We start from the raw sequence: 23071 nt of genomic DNA on the forward strand, positions 1-23071 counted from the left end.
ATTACGATTAAATATGGAAAGCTCTTACTCGAAGGATATGCAAAGATCCAAGAATACAGTTCGGATACCGAAAGTTCTCGACACAACCGTAGAACCGCTATTCTCCTTGCCGCAGGACTTGCTCAGCCCTAAAAAATGTAAAAGAAAGGGAGAGGAATTAATTAGACGAAAAGGAAAGGTGCAAAAATTCCGCGGAGGTTCTTACGCCGCAAAACGCTTTCGCGAGGAAGAATTTCGCAGGTAAAAATTAAAAGAATTTGTCTTATGTATATGTAAAGTTTCTAGTTAAATAATTTCAAATTTATTTACAAAGTAATTAAAGTTAATAATTAAAATAAATTTTAAATAACGCTAAATTGCTATCATAAATTTAAATTAATTATAATATAATCCAATCCGAAAATTTAAAATATTCAGCATTTCGTTTTTTTATGTATTAAGATTAATGTCAGCTATTTTAATAAAACTGTAATAAAATAATTAACTTTCAATAAAGCGATACAAGTTTATATTATAAATTATAGTTTATATTATATTATAGTTTATATTATAAGTATATAAGTATATTTATATTATATTATAAGTTTATATTATAATTATAAAAGTTTTTTGGAAGAAATTTGGTGCTTTAAACGAATCTTTCTTTGCGATTAGATTTATGGTGGGTTTAATAGTGAGACCAGAGTTGCCGGAAAAGGACGTAGATCTGAGCGATGATAAGGACATCAATAGATATTATTATTACATTTGCAATGGAGTCGACACGATTCACACGGCAGGCATCGAGGAAGACTTCATTAAAGCGATACTCGCTCTGGTTCCTAGCAACTTGCGCGATCGGTTTCCCGATTTTATCAATAATTTAATGACCGAAATCAAGGAGGATTTTACAAAAAACATCAAAAAAGCCATTGTCGAATTTGCACTCATCGATCCTTCCAAAGAGCATCCTTCTGAGGTCAATTAAATTAAATTAAAAATAAAGTTTTTATAAATTTAAACATTAAAGCAATAAAACTGAGGATAACTGTAATATTTTACTAATAATATAATATTTCTTATTTGAAAAAACAATGAGTAATTTATCAAAGTAACAAGCCTTCAGCAATCAATTTTTAGTTCTAGATAATTAACGCAATTTATCTTAAAATTTAATCTAAATAATTATCGTTGTGTTGAGATATTTTAATATATATTTTATAAATAGAAATCAATATTTTCTCATCGACGATCTGATTTTCACTGATTACACTTCAGTTTGACGTAATCGAGGAACGATGCATCCAGCTGGATTTGCGGAAGCAGATAAAGCAGTGTCGCGAAATCCTTCGCCTGGATCTGTATCTAATAAATCCGTGCATGCGAATGACTCTGGAGCAGTGGGTTCGTGATTACAGGTATTCAATTATTAATGCGATTCGCGAATCATGTCCGCCTGTAACGAGTAATGCCAATGCTTCTTTCAGGCAGTTTCGTCTGTTCGATTTGGAGCACATCGCCGCGCACGAGGACAGTTGGGATTTGACGATTTTTCACAACTTGATCGCCCGCCAGATCACGGCTAATCGGCGGATTTTGAGAAAAGCATGGTACAGCGGAATCCAAGAGATATTTCTCGTGGTAATAACATTTAAACAGTAATATTGTTAACAACGTTGAATGAAGAACTCTGCGAGAGAATTAGACGAAATAAAAATTAGCTATTATTTTCTACGTTATCAAAGCTTTTATTCAGCTATTTATTTTTATTCATTTGCCTTTCTCATTAATTCCACTCGACGGTTTAAAGTGTGATGCACGGAGAAAAGAATTGAATGGAATAAATTAGCAATTTATTCGAACCTGTTTCGATTTTTTTATTTTTGTCGTTTATTTATCTGTGAATTTTGCTTGACGGTTGTACAATAAATAATAAACATCTTGAAAGACAGGCCAGAAATATCTTATTTTCTCTGGTTTTCTTTCAAGAATAATAGGAAGAAGCTGGTGCCTAGCCCGCTGCGACGTAAGCAATTTAAACGGTTCTTCGACTGCGCTGCCAAGCTGATGGAGTCGCAGCTTTTGGAGGCTTGCAAGCGCTCTCTGCGGGATTTCGTTAATTACATCGTGGACGGCAAGGTGAGTATATATGCGTATGCACCTGCCCGCGATCGATCGTCGCAAAATCATTTCCAGACGCGGAAGCGGTCCGCGTTTTCCTTCCATCGCTTATCCCATCGCGCCGTTATTGGAACACTCAGAGGCACAATTTCCATCAATTTCTGCTTATCAAGGAGGTTGTTCAAGCCTCGTCACAGCTTTTGCTGTGAGCTCCATCACGCGCGTAACCCAGATTTTTTTAACAACCAATTCGAATTTTGAAAATAAATAAGAGAAAACAATTTTTGAAAAATCGCAGAATTTGTCAATTTAATGAAAGGACCATTTTCTACAATTTTTAAAAACTTGGTGGAGTTTATAATGTAAAAATGTTTTTTCACAAAGATAGATATTATTCAAGAAAATAATTTTTATTTTACGCTTACAAATAAATTCAGAAATTTAAGTTTCTCTAGAATTTTTGATTTATATCTCTATTTGTAGTTTTAGGTCAGGTTCTCCATTAACGTTCAAAAAGTTTCTTTTATGTTCTCTCTCTCATACAGCCCGTGGCTTGCCGCTTTAAAGTGAACATTGTCGTCGCCGCCAATGAGCTCGCCTTCGAGCCATCCGTCGACAAATTTAAGGAATCGCTTTGCGACATTCTCGACGCGATATGCGAAGCCGTGAGGAATTTCGAAAGATTGGAGACGCAGCTCTACCTTGACTGGGCGGGTCCACTAGAATTCCTTAAGGTTTTGCATTGTTAAACATGGAGAATCCGGACATATAAAAAATCCATTTTACAGAATATAAATCATAGTATATTATATCATTTAATTATATCATTTAAATTTATTTATTTAATTTACTTTACTAGATAAATAAATTTCTGATTGACTTGTTATTTGATTTTATTAAATATATTTTAAATAATTTCTAGAAAATGTGGCTTGAATATATAATTATGCGCTTCACAGCCGCAGATATCGCAGCCCGTCGTCGAGCAGCTGAAGACGCAGATAGATCGGCTAATCGATCACGAAAGGGTAATTCCGGAGCAAAGGATGGCGGATTTGAGAAAGTGCTTATCGATCCTATTGCTGTGAAGCATCTGCGATTGCTTGCGATGAAGCGTCTGATAATTCTCTTTTCTGCGCAGATATGCGTATCTCTACGACGACGAGGAGCTTGGTCGAGCAGAAGCCTTCCTGCGCGGCGAGAGCAGAAAGCTGGAGGAATACGAGGGGAAAATTAAGCGCTATCACGAACTCGTCGGCCAAATTCCGATCGAGGTTGAGAGGACGGTCTTCGCAGGTTTCTTCGAAGTCTCTCACGCGCCTTTCGTTAACGCCGTTGTGGAGAACGTCGAGCACATCAAGGGACTTTTGATTCACCGCCTTGTCGATAAATATCAGACTACGACAAAGAAGTGAATATTTTATTCCAAAATTAGATATTGATAGTTGATTTTTAACTTCTTCACATGCGTTATTGTTGTAATTTTCTTATTTTATAATTAATTTATCATAATAGCGTCGGTTTTTACATTAAATTATCTTTTGAAGTTTCTCAATGTTTAATAGATATGATTATTACTTTAAATTGATTACGTAGTTTAAAAAGTATACAAAAATATTAAACACTTGATTGATTTCATAAAACTTTATCGTAATTTTGGAATATTAAATGCAATTAAATTCTTTCTAAATATAAAAATCACTTTTACTCCGCCTGACAATTCTCCATCTGCAAACATTGTACTAGGTGATCAATTTCCGAGACTGTATTTGTATCTAGCGTCATAGCGGAATACGAGGCGATATCCGAGCAAGCCCTGACCCCACCTCCCAATACCGCAGCTCTGATGAAGCTCATCAAGTTCGTTCAAACTACCAGTGACGTCACTTTAAAGAGCCTGGAGCTCAGGCTGCTGGACGTGATTGAGCACATCGCGTTTCTGTCGGATTACTGGCTACTCACGGAGGGCGAGATAAGTAACAACAGCACGGCCTTCCAATGGTATCACAGAATGCCCCAGATCCTCGAGGACAATCGGCTGATCATCGAGAACAAGACGCAGGAGTATCAGGATGCATTGAGAGGTTGACTCGACATCTCCTTTGATTTTTAACAATCATTTCGATGTTCAATTGATTAACTTATTTTTGTAATTAAAATCGAGGCACATAGAATATCAGAAATCAATTTTTTATACGTATTAATTAAACGCAAAGAATTTGACGTTCAAACTTTTTTTAACCGACAATCCAAATCGAAGATAAGATGCAAGGTTTTTTAAATTTTTTGTACTATTTCTCTGCGGCAAATACTTCGAAGAAGAAAGTTCGTTTATTTTTATTACACTTTTCTTCAAGTTAGAGTTTGCATATATTTTTGTCAACAGTCAGATATCAGAAGTTCGAGGAGGAGCTGGACATGTACGTGAAACAAGTGGAAGAGGTGCAGTATTGGGGCGACATCGATGACGTGTACCGATACCAGCGCAAGGCGCAAACTTTGGACAATCGGCTGATTGCCGCAATGGACAAGATTGACAAGTTCAATGAGGAAGAGGCCGCGTTCGGCTGGGAGATCACGCAGTACCCCCTGCGAAAGCGCATTGCCGACCGCTTGCAGCCCTTCAAGAAGCTCTTCGACAGTGCTTGCGAATTCCTGACCAAATACGACAAGTGGATCAACAGCACAATCGGCGCGTACAATCCCGAGGACATCGACAGCGACGTGGGACAATATTACAGGTTGATGCGCGCCTAAAACAACTGTTATAATATAATTATGCCAATATAAAAAATAAAATATCACGATAAAATATAATAAAAATTATTATAAGAAATTTTAATAAAACGGAAGATCAAAATGTGGGGTAAAATTATTCTATAACATTTTTTAGCTTCATAAATCGGCAATAACATTCTTCACAGTTAATTTTATTATTATTTTTTTTGCGATCAGAACAATTTACAAACTGGAGAAGGCGCTGCAGGAGCCGGACGCGCGCGATCTGGCAAGCGCGGTGCGCGAGAGGATCGAGGAGTTCAAGGAGCAGATGCCGGTGGTGATGACTTTGGGTAATCCCGGGATGAAGTCACGGCACTGGGACCAGGTTTCCGCGATCGTCAACATTCCGATCAAGGTCGATCCCGATCTGACGCTGGGCAAGATCTTGGCGATGGGCCTTGATACTTTCATCGCGCAGTTTGAGGGCATCTCCGAGTCCGCCACGAAGGAAAGCACCCTGGAGAAGGGTATAGACAAAATGCAGCGGGACTGGACCGATCTGGCATTCACGGTGAATCCTTACAAGGACACTGGCACTTACGTTATTGCTGGCGTCGACGAAATACAGTTGCTGCTCGACGATCACATCACGAAGGCCGTTACAATCAAGAACTCGCCGTACATCAAGCCTTTTGAAGCCAGAATCATGTGAGTTTGATTGCAAATAAATTCTAACACTGAAGATTAATGTAATATTATTCGTACAGTTAATCTGTTTTTTATTTTTATTACACAAAAATTATTTTATTTTCAAGAAAAGGCTATGAGAATCAAAAGCGCAAATTTCAGAGTGTTATGCTTCTAAAAAGACTAAAATAATTGGCATAATAAAATTATAACGAAATAAAAAACAATATGATAGCAATAAATGTTATATTTAATAACTAAGAAAAGTATAATAAAATTAAAATTTAATGTAATACTACAATAAAAATATTCGGAACTGTATACTGTAATAAAATTTATAATATTTGACATTGTAAAAGAATAAAAGAACTTGTGATTTCTAACAAGGACAAATAAAATTATATAGCAAGTGGGAGAAGACGCTGCATCTGCTGGAAAACATCCTTGACCAGTGGCTGAAAGTTCAGGGCACATGGATGTATCTGGAGCCGATCTTTACATCACCGGACATCCAGCAACAGATGCCGGAGGAAGGCAGAAAATTCGCGCAGGTCGACAAGATCTGGCGTGAAATCATGAAGAACGTTTACGGCGACCCGCTCGTTCTCGCCGTCGTCGAGATCGACAAGATGCTGGACCGGCTGAAGAAAAGCTTCGGGCTGCTGGAATTAATTCAGAAAGGCCTAAACGACTATTTGGAGAAAAAGAGGCTCTTCTTCCCGAGATTCTTCTTCCTCTCCAACGACGAGCTGCTGGAGATTCTGTCCGAGACGAAAGATCCTACGCGGTAATTTACTTATAATTACCAAAAACTACAAAATTAACAGCAATTTTATAAAATTATTGAACATTTTAGCTTGTTGTATAACTTAATTCTGTATAGTTTTACATTTAATTTCAATTCTAATTTTTATTTTTATTTTATTTTGTCCAAAAAATACAATTTAAATAGAAAGTTTCTTTATGATTTTTAATTTCCTGAAATCTGAAAATAGCAATGACGTTATTTTGCAGAGTGCAGCCGCATCTGAAAAAGTGCTTCGAAGGCATAGCTCGACTGAGGTTCAACGAAGACCTCGAAGTGCTAGCGATGCGGTCGACGGAAGGCGAGGAAGTCGAAATCCTGGAGATCATATCCACTTCCGCCGCCAGGGGGCAAGTTGAGAAGTGGTTGATCGAGTTAGAATCGGAGATGCGGAAGAGCGTCCGCCATATGGTGCACCAGGCGATCCTGGCGTATCACACGAAGAAAAGAACTGTCTGGGTCCTTGAGTGGCCCGGTCAGACGGTGCTATGCATCGGTCAGACATACTGGACGCAACAGGTCGAAGAGGCCATGCTCAAGGGAGTAGCCGGTCTGAAGAAATACTTGGATCAGTGCCAGAACGAGCTGAACGACATTATCTTGCTGATCAGAGGATCCCTCTCGAAGCAGAATCGCATTACTTTGGGTGCGTAATTAAAGAGCGAAATTTTTTGAAACTCGTAGAAATGTTTAAATAATTTTTTTATTTTGATTGTTATATGTTAATTTTTTTCAGAGGCGTTGGTCACTCTAGATGTTCACAGCAAGGACGTTCTTACGGAATTATACAGAGAGCAAGTGGTCAAAAATACCGACTTCAGGTGGCTGTGCCAGCTTAGATATTACTGGATGGTACGCATTCTTAATTAGTGACAATTAATATTTTTTAATTTGCTATAAACTATTTTAAATAGTTTTTGAGTTTTAATATATTTGCTTCGACCACTTTTCGTGATAAAAGTTTTACTTTTTACGAGAGAGAGAGAGAAAGAGAGAGAGAGAGAAAATTATTGCTTTTATACAAATTAAAAAATATTATAACGCGTTCTATTAAATTAATTAAATGTATCAAAGCTTTACTTTTTAAATTGATCGGAGTCAATTAAATGAAGTGCAGTTTTTAAATTAATTAAAATTGATCAAATTTAATTATAATTATATTACATATTTATATAGTTACCGTGGCAATTTGAATCTGGACCCAGATAATTTCAATAAAGTTTCAAAATTAATTGGATTAAATTATATTTAATTTTAATCGTATCACATATGTATACAATAGAAAATTATAAAATTATATATAATTTATTAAACTTCGTTACCTAATCTTTTTATAAGTTATTCCAATTGCGCTTTTAGGGCGACAACATGCTGGCGTACATGATCAATTCGTACATACGCTACGGCTACGAGTATCTCGGCAACACGTCACGCCTGGTGATCACGCCGCTGACGGACCGCTGCTATCGCACTCTCTTCGGCGCCTTGAGCCTGCATCTCGGTGGCGCGCCCGAAGGACCGGCCGGTACCGGCAAAACGGAGACCACGAAGGACCTCGCGAAGGCCGTGGCGAAACAGTGCGTGGTGTTCAACTGTTCGGAGGGCCTCGACTACATCGCGCTCGGCAAGTTCTTCAAAGGCCTCGCTTCGTGCGGCGCCTGGTCCTGCTTCGACGAATTCAATCGCATCGACCTGGAGGTACTGTCAGTCGTCGCACAGCAGATCCTGACGATTCAGTGCGCGATCAACGCCGGCGCCGAGAAGATGACGTTCGAGGGCACCGAGATCTATCTCGATCCCACCTGCGCGATCTTCATCACGATGAACCCGGGCTACGCCGGCAGAACCGAGCTGCCGGACAACCTGAAGGCGCTCTTCCGCCCGGTCGCCATGATGGTGCCCGATTACGCGCTCATCGCGGAGAACACTTTGTACTCTTACGGCTTCTACAACGGCCGACCGCTGGCCGTGAAAATCGTCACCGCTTACAAGCTTTGTTCGGAGCAGCTCAGTAGCCAGCATCATTACGATTACGGAATGCGAGCGGTCAAGTCCGTGCTGATCGCCGCCGGCAACCTGAAGCTGCGCTATCCTCAAGAGTCCGAGGACATCTTGATGCTGAGGAGTATCCTAGATGTCAATCTGCCGAAATTCTTGGTCCACGATCTGCCGCTTTTTGAAGGTGGAAGTTTTCTCACTTTCTAATTTGGAGGCAAAATCTTTTGCAATTAAAATCTTATATTTTTGACGATGAAAATAAGTATATGCTTCCAGTTTCTCATAACAAGCGAAATTCATTTATCCAGGAATAGCGTCGGATCTGTTTCCCGGCGTAATATTGCCGACGCCGGATTACACGCACATCAATGCGTGCACGCGTGAAGCCTGCGCCGCGGCGAATCTGCAGTGCACGGATTTCTTCCTGCAGAAGATCCAGCAGATTTACGAGATGATGATCGTGCGTCACGGTTTCATGATCGTCGGTCTGCCGTACGGCGGCAAGACTTCGGCGTACAGGATGCTGGCGGATTGTCTCGGCCGTCTGGAGGACCGCCAGCTGATGGACGAGCATCGCGTCGAGATCACCGTCATCAATCCCAAGGCCATCACTATGGGCCAGTTGTACGGCCAGTTTGATCCAGCCTCGCACGAGTGGAGCGACGGTGTTCTGGCAGTGGCGTACCGAGCCTTTGCCAGTTCCACTAATTTGAACAGAAAGTGGCTCGTCTTTGACGGACCAGTGGACGCTCTCTGGATCGAGAACATGAACACTGTGTTGGATGACAATAAAAAGCTCTGTCTCACTTCTGGCGAGATTATCCAGCTCGCGCCCACGACGAATCTGATCTTCGAGCCCATGGATCTGGAGGTAATTGGAAATTTTACAATGTAATCGCAGTATCGAGAATTTATTAGTTTATTAAAATACATTCGTCGGAAATGCTCAATTTATCTTTGTATCGTGTTACAATTAATTTTAATTCCAACTGCAATCCAAGTAATTTAAATATAATTTTTCACTTAATTGGAATAAATCATATTTAATTTTGCAATTATATTAAAATTATAAAATTATGTGACATTGTGATTCAATTCAATTCAATGTAAGTCTCAAATATCGCTACGTAAAATCGATATCCTCGCAACTCTGTTGCCGGGAATAAAAATTTTTATCAATAACACATAAGATAAACATTATATCTGAATTGAATGGAAGCGCAAACACTCGAGCGAAGCGTCCCCTTTCACTAGGTTGCGTCGCCCGCTACGGTATCGCGATGCGGCATGATCTACATGGAACCGGTGAGCCTCGGCTGGACGCCGCTTTTGATCTCGTGGCTGAACACATTGCCGGCCACTTTTGGCGAGCGCATGAAGAGCCACTTGAAGGACATGTATCTCCGATTTTGCCCGCCTCTATTGCATTTGATCCGCCGCTGCGGCGCAAAGGTGAATGCTATTTAAACCACTCTCTTCAAAATTTCAAACATGCAGATTCTTCCAAACGTGTTATTATCTTCAATTTATGTGGATGAAAATATTTTTAGCAGAGCAATAAAATTTGCGAGTCAAATTTCTCATAAAAATTTTGGAAGCTAGAAGTTGTCTTTTTTGTCTACAGGAAATGGTAACGATGCCGGATGCTAATCTTACGCGCTCGGTTATGCATCTGTTCGACTGCTTTCTGGATGATTTTCACGATGAAAAGTATGTAGGTGCGCTTTCGGACTTGGACATGAGAGCGCAAGTAGAAGTGAGTCTTAATAAATGATATTTGACTGTTTTTTATTCATTTCACAATAATAATCAGACACTCAGATTAATTGATCTTAGTTAAATTAGTTTTAATAAAATTATAAAGAGTTTTTATCGCAAAATTAATTCTAAATAATTGATTATGTTAAATTGTTACATTCATTATTTGTACATTCAATCTACCAAAACTTGGATGATTTCCGAGAAGCAGAACAGCAACTTTAATAACAAAGTATTTAAGAAAATGTCAATTTTTGATAAAAGGGCAGCTTTTTCTTCTCGTGCATTTGGGCGATGGGCGTTACGCTGATGGTCGACTACCGCGAGTGGTTCAGCGTGCTCTTTCGAGCATTGGTAAACACCAAATTCCCAGAAGACGTGCGGAAGCGCTTCGACATCCCGCCGGAAGTCGGCGATCCGACAAAGCCCTACGTGCTCCCTCCGCCGTCCGCCGGTTCAGTTTTCGATTACAAGTTTATTAAGGAAGGTAGAGGCAGATGGCAGTCCTGGCTCGCGGATCTGAAGGATTTACCACCAATCCCGAGAGACGTGCCGGTGAACCAGATCATCGTCTCCACGGTGGAGACCGTGAGATACTTTCATCTCTTCCGGCACCTCGTCTGCCATCACAAGCCGATCCTTCTGGTCGGCCCGACTGGCACCGGCAAGTCTGTCTACATCATGGAGTTTCTACTAAAAAGAAACAACCCCGAAGTCTTCAAGCCGCTGTTCGTGATATTCTCGGCGCAGACCACGGCGAATCAGACGCAGGACATCATCATGAGCAAGCTGGACCGTCGGCGAAAAGGTTCGTCGATTCGTTTGAGATAACTTCGATAGTTGTCGTCAAATTATTTTTGTCAGAAGTATACAAAAAATATGAGATGGAAAAGTAGAAATATCCACTCTTATCATTATTCAAATCATTAATCAATCAAAGGAGGTAAAATCAATTTAAGGTAAAATAGTGTTTAAAACTTTCGATTTGTGAGCTCGTAAATGAATGAAATATAAGCATCGCAGATGATTGAACCATCGTAAAAATGAACTGTTATTACTGCAATTCAATAATTATTCGCAACAAGGTCTGTACGGTGCCCCTCCCGGTCAGTACTGGGTGGTCTTCGTGGACGACGTATCTATGCCGCAGCGGGAAGTGTTTGGCGCGCAGCCACCGATCGAGTTACTGCGCCAGTGGCTGGACCATCAGACCTGGTACGATTTGAAAGACGTAGTGCCCATTAGACTGATAGATGTCCAGCTGATTTGCGCAATGGGCCCGCCCATGGCCGGTCGCGACGTCACGCCGCGCTTTAAGCGGCACTTCGTCACGCTGACGATCCCCGAGTTTGACGACGATGTCCTCATCACCATCTTCGGCCAGATCACCGCCTGGCACTTCGCCGTTCGAGGCTTCCCGGCGCTCTTCGATCCCTGCGTGGATTACGTGGTCCACGGCACTCTCGATATATACAAAGAGACCAGGAAGTACCTGTTGCCGACACCCGCCAAATCGCATTATCTGTTTAATCTGAGGGATTTCTCGCGAGTTATTCAAGGCGTGCTGCTTTCAACTCCCGAAGCCATTCCTGATTCGGTATTTAGCGATCTTGATTGCTAGAGTACAAATTGCGAGATGAATGAATTAATAATAATTATTGTATATTATTACATAATTGTCTTTAATATTTGTTTTTACATTTTTCTCCCTGAAAGGCTTTACGTTTACTTTTTTTAAATTAATTGCAATGCTCTTATATTATTTTTATTTGACAAGAAAATTATATTAAATTTGTATCTTTTTGTTTAATCAATTTTCAAGGTCTCCATGAAGCGTTTGTGGGTTCACGAGGTGCTGCGCGTCTACGGAGACCGATTGGTCGACGAGGCCGACAGTAGGTGGCTGGTGGAACAAATTCGGAAAACCATGAGAGAGTACATGGACGACGATATGGATCATCTCTTCGAGGACTTAATGGATGAGCCTGGCATGCAGCTGACGGAGGTACAATTGCGGAATCTCATCTACTGCGACTTCCACAATCCGGTCGCTGATCAGAAGCGGTACACGGAAATTAGCGACTGGGACGCGCTTGCCGTCGCGGTGGAAGAATATCTTGCGGAGTACAACGAGATCTCGAACACGCCCATGGATCTCGTGCTCTTCAGGTGCGCTTTTGATTGAACTGGAAAGAAAGATAGATATAGTTTCGTAATTATATAAAATTAAGTATTGTAAAAATTTATTTAGATTTCAAAAATGATTAATTGAAAATTGTGTTGCTCAATTGATGTGAGATGATGATTAATATTCATCTTTGATTTTTGAAATTGTGAATTAATGAAATATTAGATGTAGACGTCATAGATAACGAATCTAAATAACTGAAAAAATTAAGTAAATTTTTATTTAGGCGATTTTACACAATATTGAAAACAATAAGGACAATTATATATTAAAATAGCAGCATATTAAAACTAAAATAATTATTTTAACTATAATTATTAATTCAATCCTAGATTCGCCATAGAACATCTCTCAAAAATCTGCCGAGTGATGATGCAGCCACGCAGCCACGCTCTTCTGGTCGGCATGGGCGGTTCCGGTCGGCAGTCTCTGACAAAATTGGCATCGCACATATCCGACTACGAGCTCTTCCAGGTGCAGATATCCCAGTTGTACGGCATGCACGAATGGCACGAGGATCTGAAGAACATTCTGCGAAAGAGCGCCGCGAGCGACTTGCACACGGTCTTCCTCTTCATGGACACGCAGATCAAGGAGGAGGCCTTCCTGGAGGACATCAGCAATCTCCTCAACTCTGGCGAGGTTCCTAATCTCTTCGTGGCTGAAGAGAAGTCCGAGATCTGCGAAAAAATGCGTATCATCGATCGGCAGAGAGACAGGTTTCATTCACTTAAATTATTTATGTTTTTGAATAAAATAATTGGCAATAACATTAGAGTCATTCGACGCAAGAAATAATTCTTTAAAACTTGCAAAATTGCATGAATTAAATTTACACGCTACAAAATTATATTTTTCTAAGTACGTACATTTATATAATTTTGTCAATAACGTAAGTTAAAAATTGATAAAATGCATTAACTAAATCATCAATGCATTTGAAACCTTTTTTATCGCACACAGGGCCTTGCAGACGGACGGCAGTCCGGTGGCGCTCTTCAACTTCTTTGTGCAGACTGTGCGCGAGCACTTACACATCGTGGTGACGATGTCGCCGATTGGTGATAGCTTCCGCACGCGGATCCGCAAGTTCCCGGCGCTCGTCAACTGCTGCACCATCGACTGGCTGCAGCCGTGGCCGGAGGACGCGTTGCTCGCGGTCGCGACAAAGTTCCTCGGCGAGATCGACATGCCGCAGGACGAGCGTCGCGCCTGCATCGAGATGTGCCAGTACTTTCACACGTCGACGCACGACCTGACACAAGACTTCCTGCGCCAGCTGCGACGTCACAATTACGTCACGCCGACGTCCTACCTGGAACTCATCAACACATTCAAGGATCTGCTGGATCGAAAGAGGAAGGAAGTGCTGGAGGGCAAGAGAAGATACGAGGCGGGCCTCGGCAGGCTCGACGATACGCGCAAAGAAGTCAGCAGGATGCAAGAAATTCTGGTAGCTCTGCGACCGAAGTTGCTGATCGCCGCGAAGGATGTCGAAGGTATGTTCCTGGATGTGCAGCGTGAGAACGAAGAAGCCAGCATGATGGAGCAGGTCGTTAAAAAGGACGAGGAAGCTGCTATGGTGAGAACAGACGTCGGAATTTGAAATATAATTTATATTGGTATATTTTTAAAGATGTTAATTAATAAATTTTAATTATCACTTTTAATTATATTTTAATTAATATTTCAGACATTGAGGTTTTAACACGCAAAATTGATCAATTTCGATATCGGAAATTTGATATTTTGATGTATCAAAAAATAATTTATTTTATAAAAAATTGAATTCTTTAATTATTTCTTATAGGTAATAATTTTGAGCAAATGTTCAGGAGAAATTTAGCAATTCTTATATCTGTAGATCGTCGCAGCGGCCGCCGAAGAGATTCGCGCCGAGTGCGATGCGGATCTTCAGGAAGTAATGCCGATACTGAATGCGGCGAACGAAGCTTTGAACACGTTGACTCCGCAGGACATCCAGATCGTCAAATCCATGAAACGGCCGCCGGCCGGCGTGCGGTTGGTCATGGAAGCTGTTTGCATACTGAAGGTAAATAATTATAAAACAAACAATACAATTAAACTCTATTTAAAAAATTAATTTTTAAATTATCAATTTTTTCTAATTGTGTTAATATAATATATTTTATCTATTAAAAATACTTCTAAAAAAGGTAAAGATAAAAAGGTACATACACAAGAACGTAGGCTAATCTCTCTTAAATATTGTTTCATAGTTATCTAATTCCTTCTGTTCAAAAATGTTCTTGAAAATTGCAGGACGTAAAACCGGAGAAGGTGCAAGGACCAGAAGGTCCAATGGACGACTACTGGAAGCCGTCACTTCGCATTCTCGGTGACATACGCTTCCTCGAATCGCTGCTGAACTACGATAAGGACAATATTCCAGAGCGAATTATGACTAACATTCGCACGACGATTTTGACGAATCCGAACTTCGATCCGGAACGCATCAGACAGGTGTCCACCGCGTGCGAGGGTCTCTGCCGCTGGGTGTTCGCTCTTTCGGAATACGACAAGGTCGCTAAAGTAGTGGCGCCGAAGAGGCAGGCGCTAGCCGAGGCTCAGGCCGATTACTCCGCGGCGATGGAACAGCTGAACCTGAAAAGGAAGCAGCTGCAGGAGGTCCGAGAGAGGCTAGCACGGCTGGAGACGCTTTTGGCGCAACGAAGAGCTGAATATCAGGCGATGACTGACGAGGTGAAGGAGTGCGAGGAAAAGCTGAGGAGAGCCGAGGAGTTGATCGGCGGCCTCGGCGGCGAGTACACCAGATGGTCTGAGACCGCCAAGTAATGATGACACTTAATTTTCGTTCGCTAGTGTTGAATTAATCAGAGATATATCAAGTTTGACAAGAGACGACGCGATCTTTCATTTTTTAAATAGAAAAAAGTGGCGATGCAAAAAATAATGAAAAGTAAACTTATTTTTTAATACATCGTGGTTAATGATAAAAGTTTGTTTCTAGGTCGCTTGGAGAACGGTATCACAGGTTGACAGGCGACATCCTGATCGGTTCTGGGGTGGTGGCGTACCTCGGCGTTTTCACAATGCAATATCGACAGCGGCAGCTGGAGAACTGGGTGGCGTTGTGCACAAATCTGAAGATTGTCTGCACTCAGGATTTCCAGCTCACGCAGGTGCTGGGCGATCCGGTGCTCATCCGCTCGTGGAACATCTTCGGTCTGCCGAGCGATCTGTTTTCCATCGACAACGCCATCATCGTCACAAGCTCGCGCCGCTGGCCGCTGATGATCGATCCGCAGGGTCAAGCGAATAAGTGGGTGAAAAATATGGAGAAGGCGGCAAACCTAAATATTATCCGGCTCACGCAGCCGGATTACATGAGGATCTTGGAAAACGCCGTGCAGTTCGGGCAGCCGGTACTGCTGGAGAATATTGGCGAAGAGCTGGATGCGGCTTTGGAGCCGCTGTTGATGAAGCAAACTTTTAAATCTGGCGGCGCGCTCTGCATCAAAATCGGCGACAGCATCATTGAGTATTCTGAGAAATTTCGGTGCGTCAAATTGAAATTTCGGATAATATGAAGAATTTAAACAATTATTGTTTAAATTTTTAACGTTGATGTATTATAACAATTATCATTTTAATTAAGAATTAGTATTTATTATTATTTCAATGTCAAACACATCTAATTATTGAAAAGATTGCTAACAAAAGCTCACTTGCAACTTGCGCAGGTTTTACATAACTACGAAACTGCGGAATCCGCATTATCTGCCGGAAGTGGTGGTAAAGGTAACCTTGCTGAACTTTATGATCACTCCAGTCGGCCTGGACGATCAGCTTTTGGGTATAGTCGTCGCGAAGGAAAGGCCGGATCTCGAGTCCGAGAAGAATCAACTGATTGTTCAAGGAGCGGCTAACAAAAAGTATACTTTTATATTTTATACACAATAAATCACACAATCGTAAAATTATTCTATCAAGCATAATTTTTCGACATTTGCTATTCGTAAAATGATTACCAATTTAAAAAAATATTTATATATTGCAATTTAATTATCAATTTTATTATTTCGAACATTGTCGTTGTTTTTAATTAATAAAGTCAATTGCCAAGAATTCAGACAGAATAGATTTCCTGTATAAATAAATTATAATTGAGAATCATTTCAGTTTTATTGGACGATAACTCGCAACGTTTTTTTCGCAGAATGTTAAAGGAGATAGAGAATAAGATTTTAGAGGTGCTGTCCGCGTCTAAGGAGAATATCCTTGAGGATGAAAGAGCCATCGCTGTGTTGAGCTCCTCGAAGAACCTGGCCAACGAGATTCAGACTAAACAGACTGCTGCCGAGATTACGGAGAAGTCCATCGACGCTGCGAGATTGCAGTACACGCCAATTGCAGTCTACAGCACCGTTCTCTTCTTCACGATTGGTGAGCGAAAATAAAAATAAAAGTGGCTTTTATTTCAGCTCACGGAAAAATTGCCTACATTGAACTCGTACTGATTTTACGTATTACATAAAATACATCAAATGAAATTGAGCATTGTACAAATTTAATATAATTACATTAAAAATTGACGAACTTATTGAAATAATTCTCATTTCTGCGATAAATACTGTTCTCGAAATAGTTTTCACAAAACTTGGCAAATTCGTATTAAATTTCACATATTATTTTAAACGTATTAATTCTATGAAAATTGTTACGAGGGCAGTATCTGTCGCAAAATATTTATTGCCAATATTTTCACAGCCATGCTGGCGAACATCGACCCCATGTACCAGTACTCCCTCGCCTGGTTCGTCAACCTCTTCAAGAACACGATCGACAATACGCCGCAGGTGGAGGGCATACAACAGCGTCTCAAGGATCTCACCAGATGCTTCACCTACTCCCTGTATGTCAACATATGTCGCTCGCTCTTCGAGAAGGACAAGCTGCTCTTCTCGCTCCTGCTGTCCGTGAACTTGCTGAACAAGCAGGGCCAGCTCTCGACGGTCCAGTGGATGTTCCTGCTGACCGGCGGCGTCGGCCTCGAGAATCCCTTCGTCAATCCCACGGAATGGCTGCCAACACGGTCCTGGGACGAGTTGTGTCGGTTGGACGCCGTGCCAGGATTTGCGGTAAACTTCCCCGAGTGATGCGAATCGATATTAGCGATTAAACTCCTGTCGAAGTTTAGAAATTTTTAACGAAATACTTCCGTAAAATGTTTTTGGAGGAATGAAAAAAAATTTGGAAAGTATTTTTATAAAAATATTTAAAAGTTCTCTTCGCAAAAAGAAGTATATAAATTTTTTTGCATAAAAATTAACAAAATTTCTCCGTACAAATTAAATTTCGCTTTGTGAAAATCAATTAAACTCGTCTATGACAAATTCAGCGCGCAACTGCTTCATGAAATTTAATACAATTTCTCTGCAAAATTATCGCGGAACTTAATAAAATTCCCGATACAATAGTTAATAAATACAATTTAATAAAACTTCGCCATTTCACAGAAGCACAGAAATTTCATGTCTTTATTATGCAAGTCGTTTAAATCGCCTCTGTAGCGTGTTGCGAAATTCAACAATGCATTTTACGATGCAATAAAACTCCTTTATGACGTTCTCCATCTATTAGCATTTTATTAAAAATTTTATCGGGAGAATTCGTTAAAACGTAGAAGTGTGTGAATATTCCCCGCTGTTTTTTATGCAATTTGTATTTCCTCATTCAGGGAATAAAGGATTCGTGTACGCGCAGTATCGACGAGTGGAAGAGGGTGTTCGATCACAAGGAACCTCACACCATCCCCTTCCCCGCGCCTTGGAATAAACTGAGCAGCTTCGAAAGAATGCTGGTGCTACGTTGCATTCGTCCCGACAAAGTCGTGCCGGCGGTGCAATTATTCGTCCAAAGTAAAGCAGTCGGGAAGGAAGAGATAAAATAAAGGACACTACGGGTCTAGAAATAAATTGATTTGGATAAAAGAAAGTGCAGAGAATTTAGAACAATCCGTATATTGTGCGAAAAGGCAAAATTAAATTTTCTCCGCGCGACGGTGCAAAATACAGATTCTTTACATAACGTTATTTTCAATTCTAATTTTCCTCTCTTGAAAAACACGAGAGAAATTTGATATAGCTCGGGAATTTTTTTTTTTTAATAAAAAATGTGAAAATTAAATTATTACTAATTTTTTTTATCTCGACAGAGCAATTGGGACGTCAGTTCATCGAGCCGCCGCCCTTTGACCTGACGGCCTCTTACGCGGACTCGCACTCCTGCATCCCGCTGATATTCGTTTTGACGCCCGGCGCGGATCCCATGGCGATCCTGCTGAAATTCGCCGACGATCAGGGCTTCGGCGCCAGCAGGCTGTTCTCGTTGTCCCTGGGCCAAGGGCAGGGCGCCATCGCCGAGGCTCTCATCGACGAAGGCGTGAAAAATGGAACTTGGGTGGTGCTGCAAAACTGCCATGTCGCCAAGAGCTTCATGCCCGTCTTGGAAAAAGTAATTTCCTTGAGAAATTTACGCTCGAGTTATCACAATTAAAAAAATATTTAAAAAAGATACTTTAACGCATTTTAACCTGTGATTTTTTAAGGTTTATTAAAGATTTTAATTGAGACTTACTCGAAAATTTATTACATCTAAATTTGAAAAGTACATTAAATTTAAATTTCGATTAAACCGTATTTAAACAAATCTATTTTTCTCATGAAGCATTTGTAATTATTAATAAGTTTTCTTTTCTTTTTTTCTTATTCTTCTGCATCGTGTTTAGATATGCGAGGGCTTCACGAAGGAGACGGTGCACCCCGACTTCCGGCTGTGGCTGACGAGCTATCCATTCGAGCACTTTCCGGTCAGCGTCCTGCAGAACGGCGTGAAGATGACGAACGAGCCGCCGAAAGGACTGCGCGCGAACATTACGCGATCCTTCAACCAGGTAAAAAATTTGTTCATCCTTGAAGAAGATCAAATACGAACGCATTAAGACCTCATTAAATGTTGCGGCAGGACCCGATATGCGATCCCGACTTCTTCGACACGTCGAAGCAGCGCGAGACCTTTAAGCAGCTGCTCTTCTCGCTGTGCTTCTTTCATGCCGTCGTGCAGGAGCGCCGGAAGTTCGGGCCGATCGGCTGGAACAATCAGTACGAGTTCAACGAGACGGATTTGCGTATTAGCGTGCTGCAGCTCAAGATCTTCCTCGATCAGTACGACGACGTGCAGTTCACCGCGTTGAAGTACCTGACAGGTATTTTCAAACTTTTCTCTTTCCTCACTTATGCTCTTATTTATTCTGCGTGAGAAATGTGCTCGGCAGATATTTTAATTACTGCAGAAATACGAAAGTGATGATTTTAATTACATCTAAAATTAAGAGAAACGTTTCATTCGAAACGATGAAGCTTCACCAAGATGGCTGTGCACGATATTTAAAAAAAATAAAAAATAATTTGTATAAATAAGAGTATTAATTAATATTAAAAATAGAGCAAGCGATTGAAGGGAGAGATTCGGGAAGTTAGTGAAATATTAATAAACGATAATTGGCGATTAATGTAATAATGAGCGGTGGTCCTAATTGGCGCGGCCCTCGGTATTCTTTAATCCCTCCTTTTTTTTTCGAGGCGAGTGCAATTACGGCGGTCGCGTGACTGACGAATGGGACCGGCGTACCTTGAACACGATCCTCGCGCGGTTCTATCACGAGGACGTGGTCCAGGCCGACCGGAAATACCTGTTCGATCCCAGCGGCCTTTATTACGTGCCGTCGGTCAGCGAGTACGGTCAATTCTTGGATTACGTGAGAGAATTGCCGATGATCACCGCGCCCAGCGTCTTCGGTATGCATGAAAACGCCGATATTATCAAGGATCAGCAAGAAACGTACTTAATGTTGTCCTCCGTCCTAGTGACGCAGGTACTAAATCAAATCTATTCAATTCAATTATTATGCTCTCGCCGACGTTTTTTTTTTTTTGTGGATAAAAAAGCGTAATATTTAATGCAGCCATTTTATCATGAAAATGAAACATTGATGGTGTATCATTTAGTATATGAATTTGTGATATGCTAATTATTAATTATTATTGCGTTTGAATTTGAGTGGCATTTAATTATGGTATATGTTTGCAGTAAATTTTATCGCCTTGTGTTTTCTCAAAAGCGAGAATTTGATATTTATTTTCAAGAATTTAAAATACGGATTTGTTTTTGGATTTGTTTTCTAAACATTTCTTATCTTTGTTTAATTAATTTTTTATCCCTCCGATATCAAGAAATAATGTGAATTCTTGTTGTCTTTTCATCTCCGCGCAGAACGCCGAGGAGTTCAAAGTAAGTAACGTTTACTTAGGAAAGCCTTTCTCCGAAGTAGAAATAACGATAACGCTCAATTTTCAATTAACCAAGGAAATAGAGGAAGAAAGTAATATCCGCGCCAATGCTGAAAAATTCTCAACTGCGAACATGCAAACATTTGTATTAAGTTAATTGCGAAAGAAGCGAGCTGTAAAATTTTAACTTTTTATCATACAAAAACTGTGTTTTATCATAATCTCTGCGATATTAAAAACGGGAAAGTAAGCGAAAAAAATTATATTAAACATATAAAATAAACAAAGAAAATTTATACGGCGAAACATCGATTCTACGAAATAGACAACGCTATTAAATTCCAAGTTATTATCCTTCAATTTAAGTTAAACGACATTTATTTAGCTATCGGGACACCTTAATCGAATTAAATCGGTGCGGTCCGGCGACCTCATCAAAAGTTTGTGAATCGCGCTAAGGAGATTTTCTGATTTTCTCCGCCAGGACACCAGCGGCCAGGCTGAAGTGGATCCCGGAAAATCGCCGGACGAGATCGTCTACGGTGTTTCGTCCGACGTTTTGTCGATGTTGCCACAGGATTTCGATTTAACGGCGGCGCTGAATAAATATCCTACATTATATCAGCAGAGCATGAACACTGTGCTGGTGCAGGAGATGGGCAGATTCAACAGGCTCCTGCAGACTATCAGAGACAGCCTTGTGAATATCCAGAAGGGAATTAAAGGTGAAAAATAATAACAAGAATCATTGCTAGACATTGCGGACATTTTTTACAATTTTGTTTGAATTGTAAAGGTTTAGTAATCATGAGTCCTGATCTCGAGGAGGTTTACTCGTCGATCATCATCGGCAGGCTACCCAAGATGTGGATGCAAAACTCTTATCCTTCGCTGAAGCCGCTCGGCAGCTATATACACGATTTTCTGAAGAGGCTAAATTTTTTGCAGGTGAATATAAGAGAAAATATGGTAACGTAAATATTTTAAAGACATTTTCAAGATATTTTTATGTGTGGTTTAATTAATAGATTACTTAAAAATCATCTAGAATTAATAATCACAAATTTCGGTAGATATCTTTTACATTGCAAAAATTTTGACTGCTAAAAGTTATCTTTTAGCTATCAATAACGACTAAAATAACAGGAAATTTTGTCTCTTTAGACTTGGTACGTAGAAGGTCCGCCCATGTCTTTCTGGATTTCCGGTTTTTACTTCACACAAGCGTTTCTGACGGGCGCTCGGCAGAATTACGCGCGAAAATACTCCATTCCCATCGATCTGCTGGTCTACGATTTTTTCCCGTTGAAGGACACCGTTTTCGAAAAACCGCCGGACGATGGAGTATACATTTACGGATTGTTTCTCGACGGGGCTCGCTTCGACACGACCACGATGAAGCTTGACGAGTCCTTGCCGAAGATCCTTTACGATATTGTGCCTTATGTAAGCCAGCATTCATGAAATTTATGATGATTTTGAATAAGAATCGATAGATTACTTTTTAAGAAGATGTATTTTTCTGCAAAAACAATTTGGTTTAAATTGTTTCAGAATGTAAATAAATGTTAAAAAACACTCGAAGAGAGAAAAATTTCAAAGTTAAATTTGTTTTCAACTTTCAACAAAAAACATGATCAGCAAAAATAAACAATTATAAATTAAGCTAAAACTTTCGTTGGGAATTTAATACTCTGTATTTTCAGATAAAAATAATTATTAATTCTGTTACTCTAATGAGACAAACGCAGATTACACGCTGGACTTTATTAAAGTCCGAGATTGCCAATTAAAAATACCATTTTGCCTTTCTCTGTATCACTTTTATTTTTTTTGTTTTAATAATTTTTAGCTAATTATAATTTTATGCAATTTGCACATGTTATTTATTTTATTGAATTTTCTAATATTTTCTCTTTTAGCTCTACAGTACTTTTTCCTGGAAAATTTCTGTCTCTCTCTCTCTCTCGAGATATTTCTTATTTCTTTATTTGAATTGAACGACAAAGCTTTAAGTCTCACTCTCTGACGGAAGCTACGTCTCCTGCATCGTTAACGACGCATTAATCTCGCATTACGCTTTCAGATCTGGTTAATGCCGGTGACGAAGGACCAGGTGCAGGATGAGGGCACGTACACGTGTCCTGTCTACAAGACCAGCGAGCGAAAGGGCGTTCTGTCGACCACCGGCCACTCAACTAACTTCGTCATCGCGATCTGGCTGCCGACGTCGCATCCGCCGGAGCATTGGATCCTGCGAGGCACCGCTATGCTGTGCCAATTGTCGGAATAATTCATGATCAATCCTACAGTCGAGGAAGTTTTTAAACGACTGGAAATTTTAACGAACTCAACAAATACAAGCCACTGTAACTATATATTTTTTATGTAATTATTGTGAAAAATCTCAAGTTTAATAATTAATCTTTTTAAGTTCTATATATTTATATACTTCATGAGGATAAAATTCATTTAATATCA

At 40.2% G+C, this 23071-nt stretch overlaps 1 protein-coding gene across 1 annotated transcript; it reads left to right on the top strand.

Annotated features, from left to right (window-relative positions):
- The first annotated feature begins 550 nt into the window (after positions 1-550).
- Positions 551-23029, top strand: LOC105676831 (Dynein heavy chain at 36C). The gene is made up of 37 exons (XM_067360175.1): positions 551-958; positions 1258-1397; positions 1467-1620; positions 1969-2118; positions 2646-2834; positions 3060-3163; positions 3242-3511; positions 3880-4184; positions 4487-4841; positions 5056-5529; positions 5915-6295; positions 6523-6959; positions 7050-7165; positions 7673-8495; positions 8620-9182; positions 9566-9763; positions 9936-10067; positions 10334-10877; positions 11155-11666; positions 11892-12238; positions 12590-12976; positions 13221-13839; positions 14122-14310; positions 14541-15070; positions 15250-15798; positions 15983-16174; positions 16459-16685; positions 17010-17380; positions 17980-18160; positions 18457-18755; positions 19030-19194; positions 19266-19506; positions 19883-20175; positions 21075-21315; positions 21387-21538; positions 21755-22036; positions 22677-23029. The coding sequence occupies exons 1-37, from the start codon at positions 659-661 to the stop codon at positions 22881-22883; spliced, it is 11619 nt and encodes a 3872-aa protein (XP_067216276.1). The 5' UTR covers positions 551-658; the 3' UTR covers positions 22884-23029.
- Positions 23030-23071: the final 42 nt, after the last annotated feature.

This window comes from Linepithema humile, chromosome 8, assembly GCF_040581485.1.
Source record: "Linepithema humile isolate Giens D197 chromosome 8, Lhum_UNIL_v1.0, whole genome shotgun sequence".
NCBI lineage: Eukaryota > Metazoa > Arthropoda > Insecta > Hymenoptera > Formicidae > Linepithema > Linepithema humile.

Coding starts and splice junctions, on each gene's coding strand:
- LOC105676831 (XM_067360175.1), top strand. CDS start 659: ATGGTGGGTTTAATAGTGAGACCAGAGTTGCCGGAAAAGGACGTAGAT. Junction 6,296..6,522: donor GAGACGAAAGATCCTACGCG/GTAATTTACTTA, acceptor GTTATTTTGCAG/AGTGCAGCCGCATCTGAAAA. Junction 17,381..17,979: donor ACGCCGTGCCAGGATTTGCG/GTAAACTTCCCC, acceptor TTCCTCATTCAG/GGAATAAAGGATTCGTGTAC.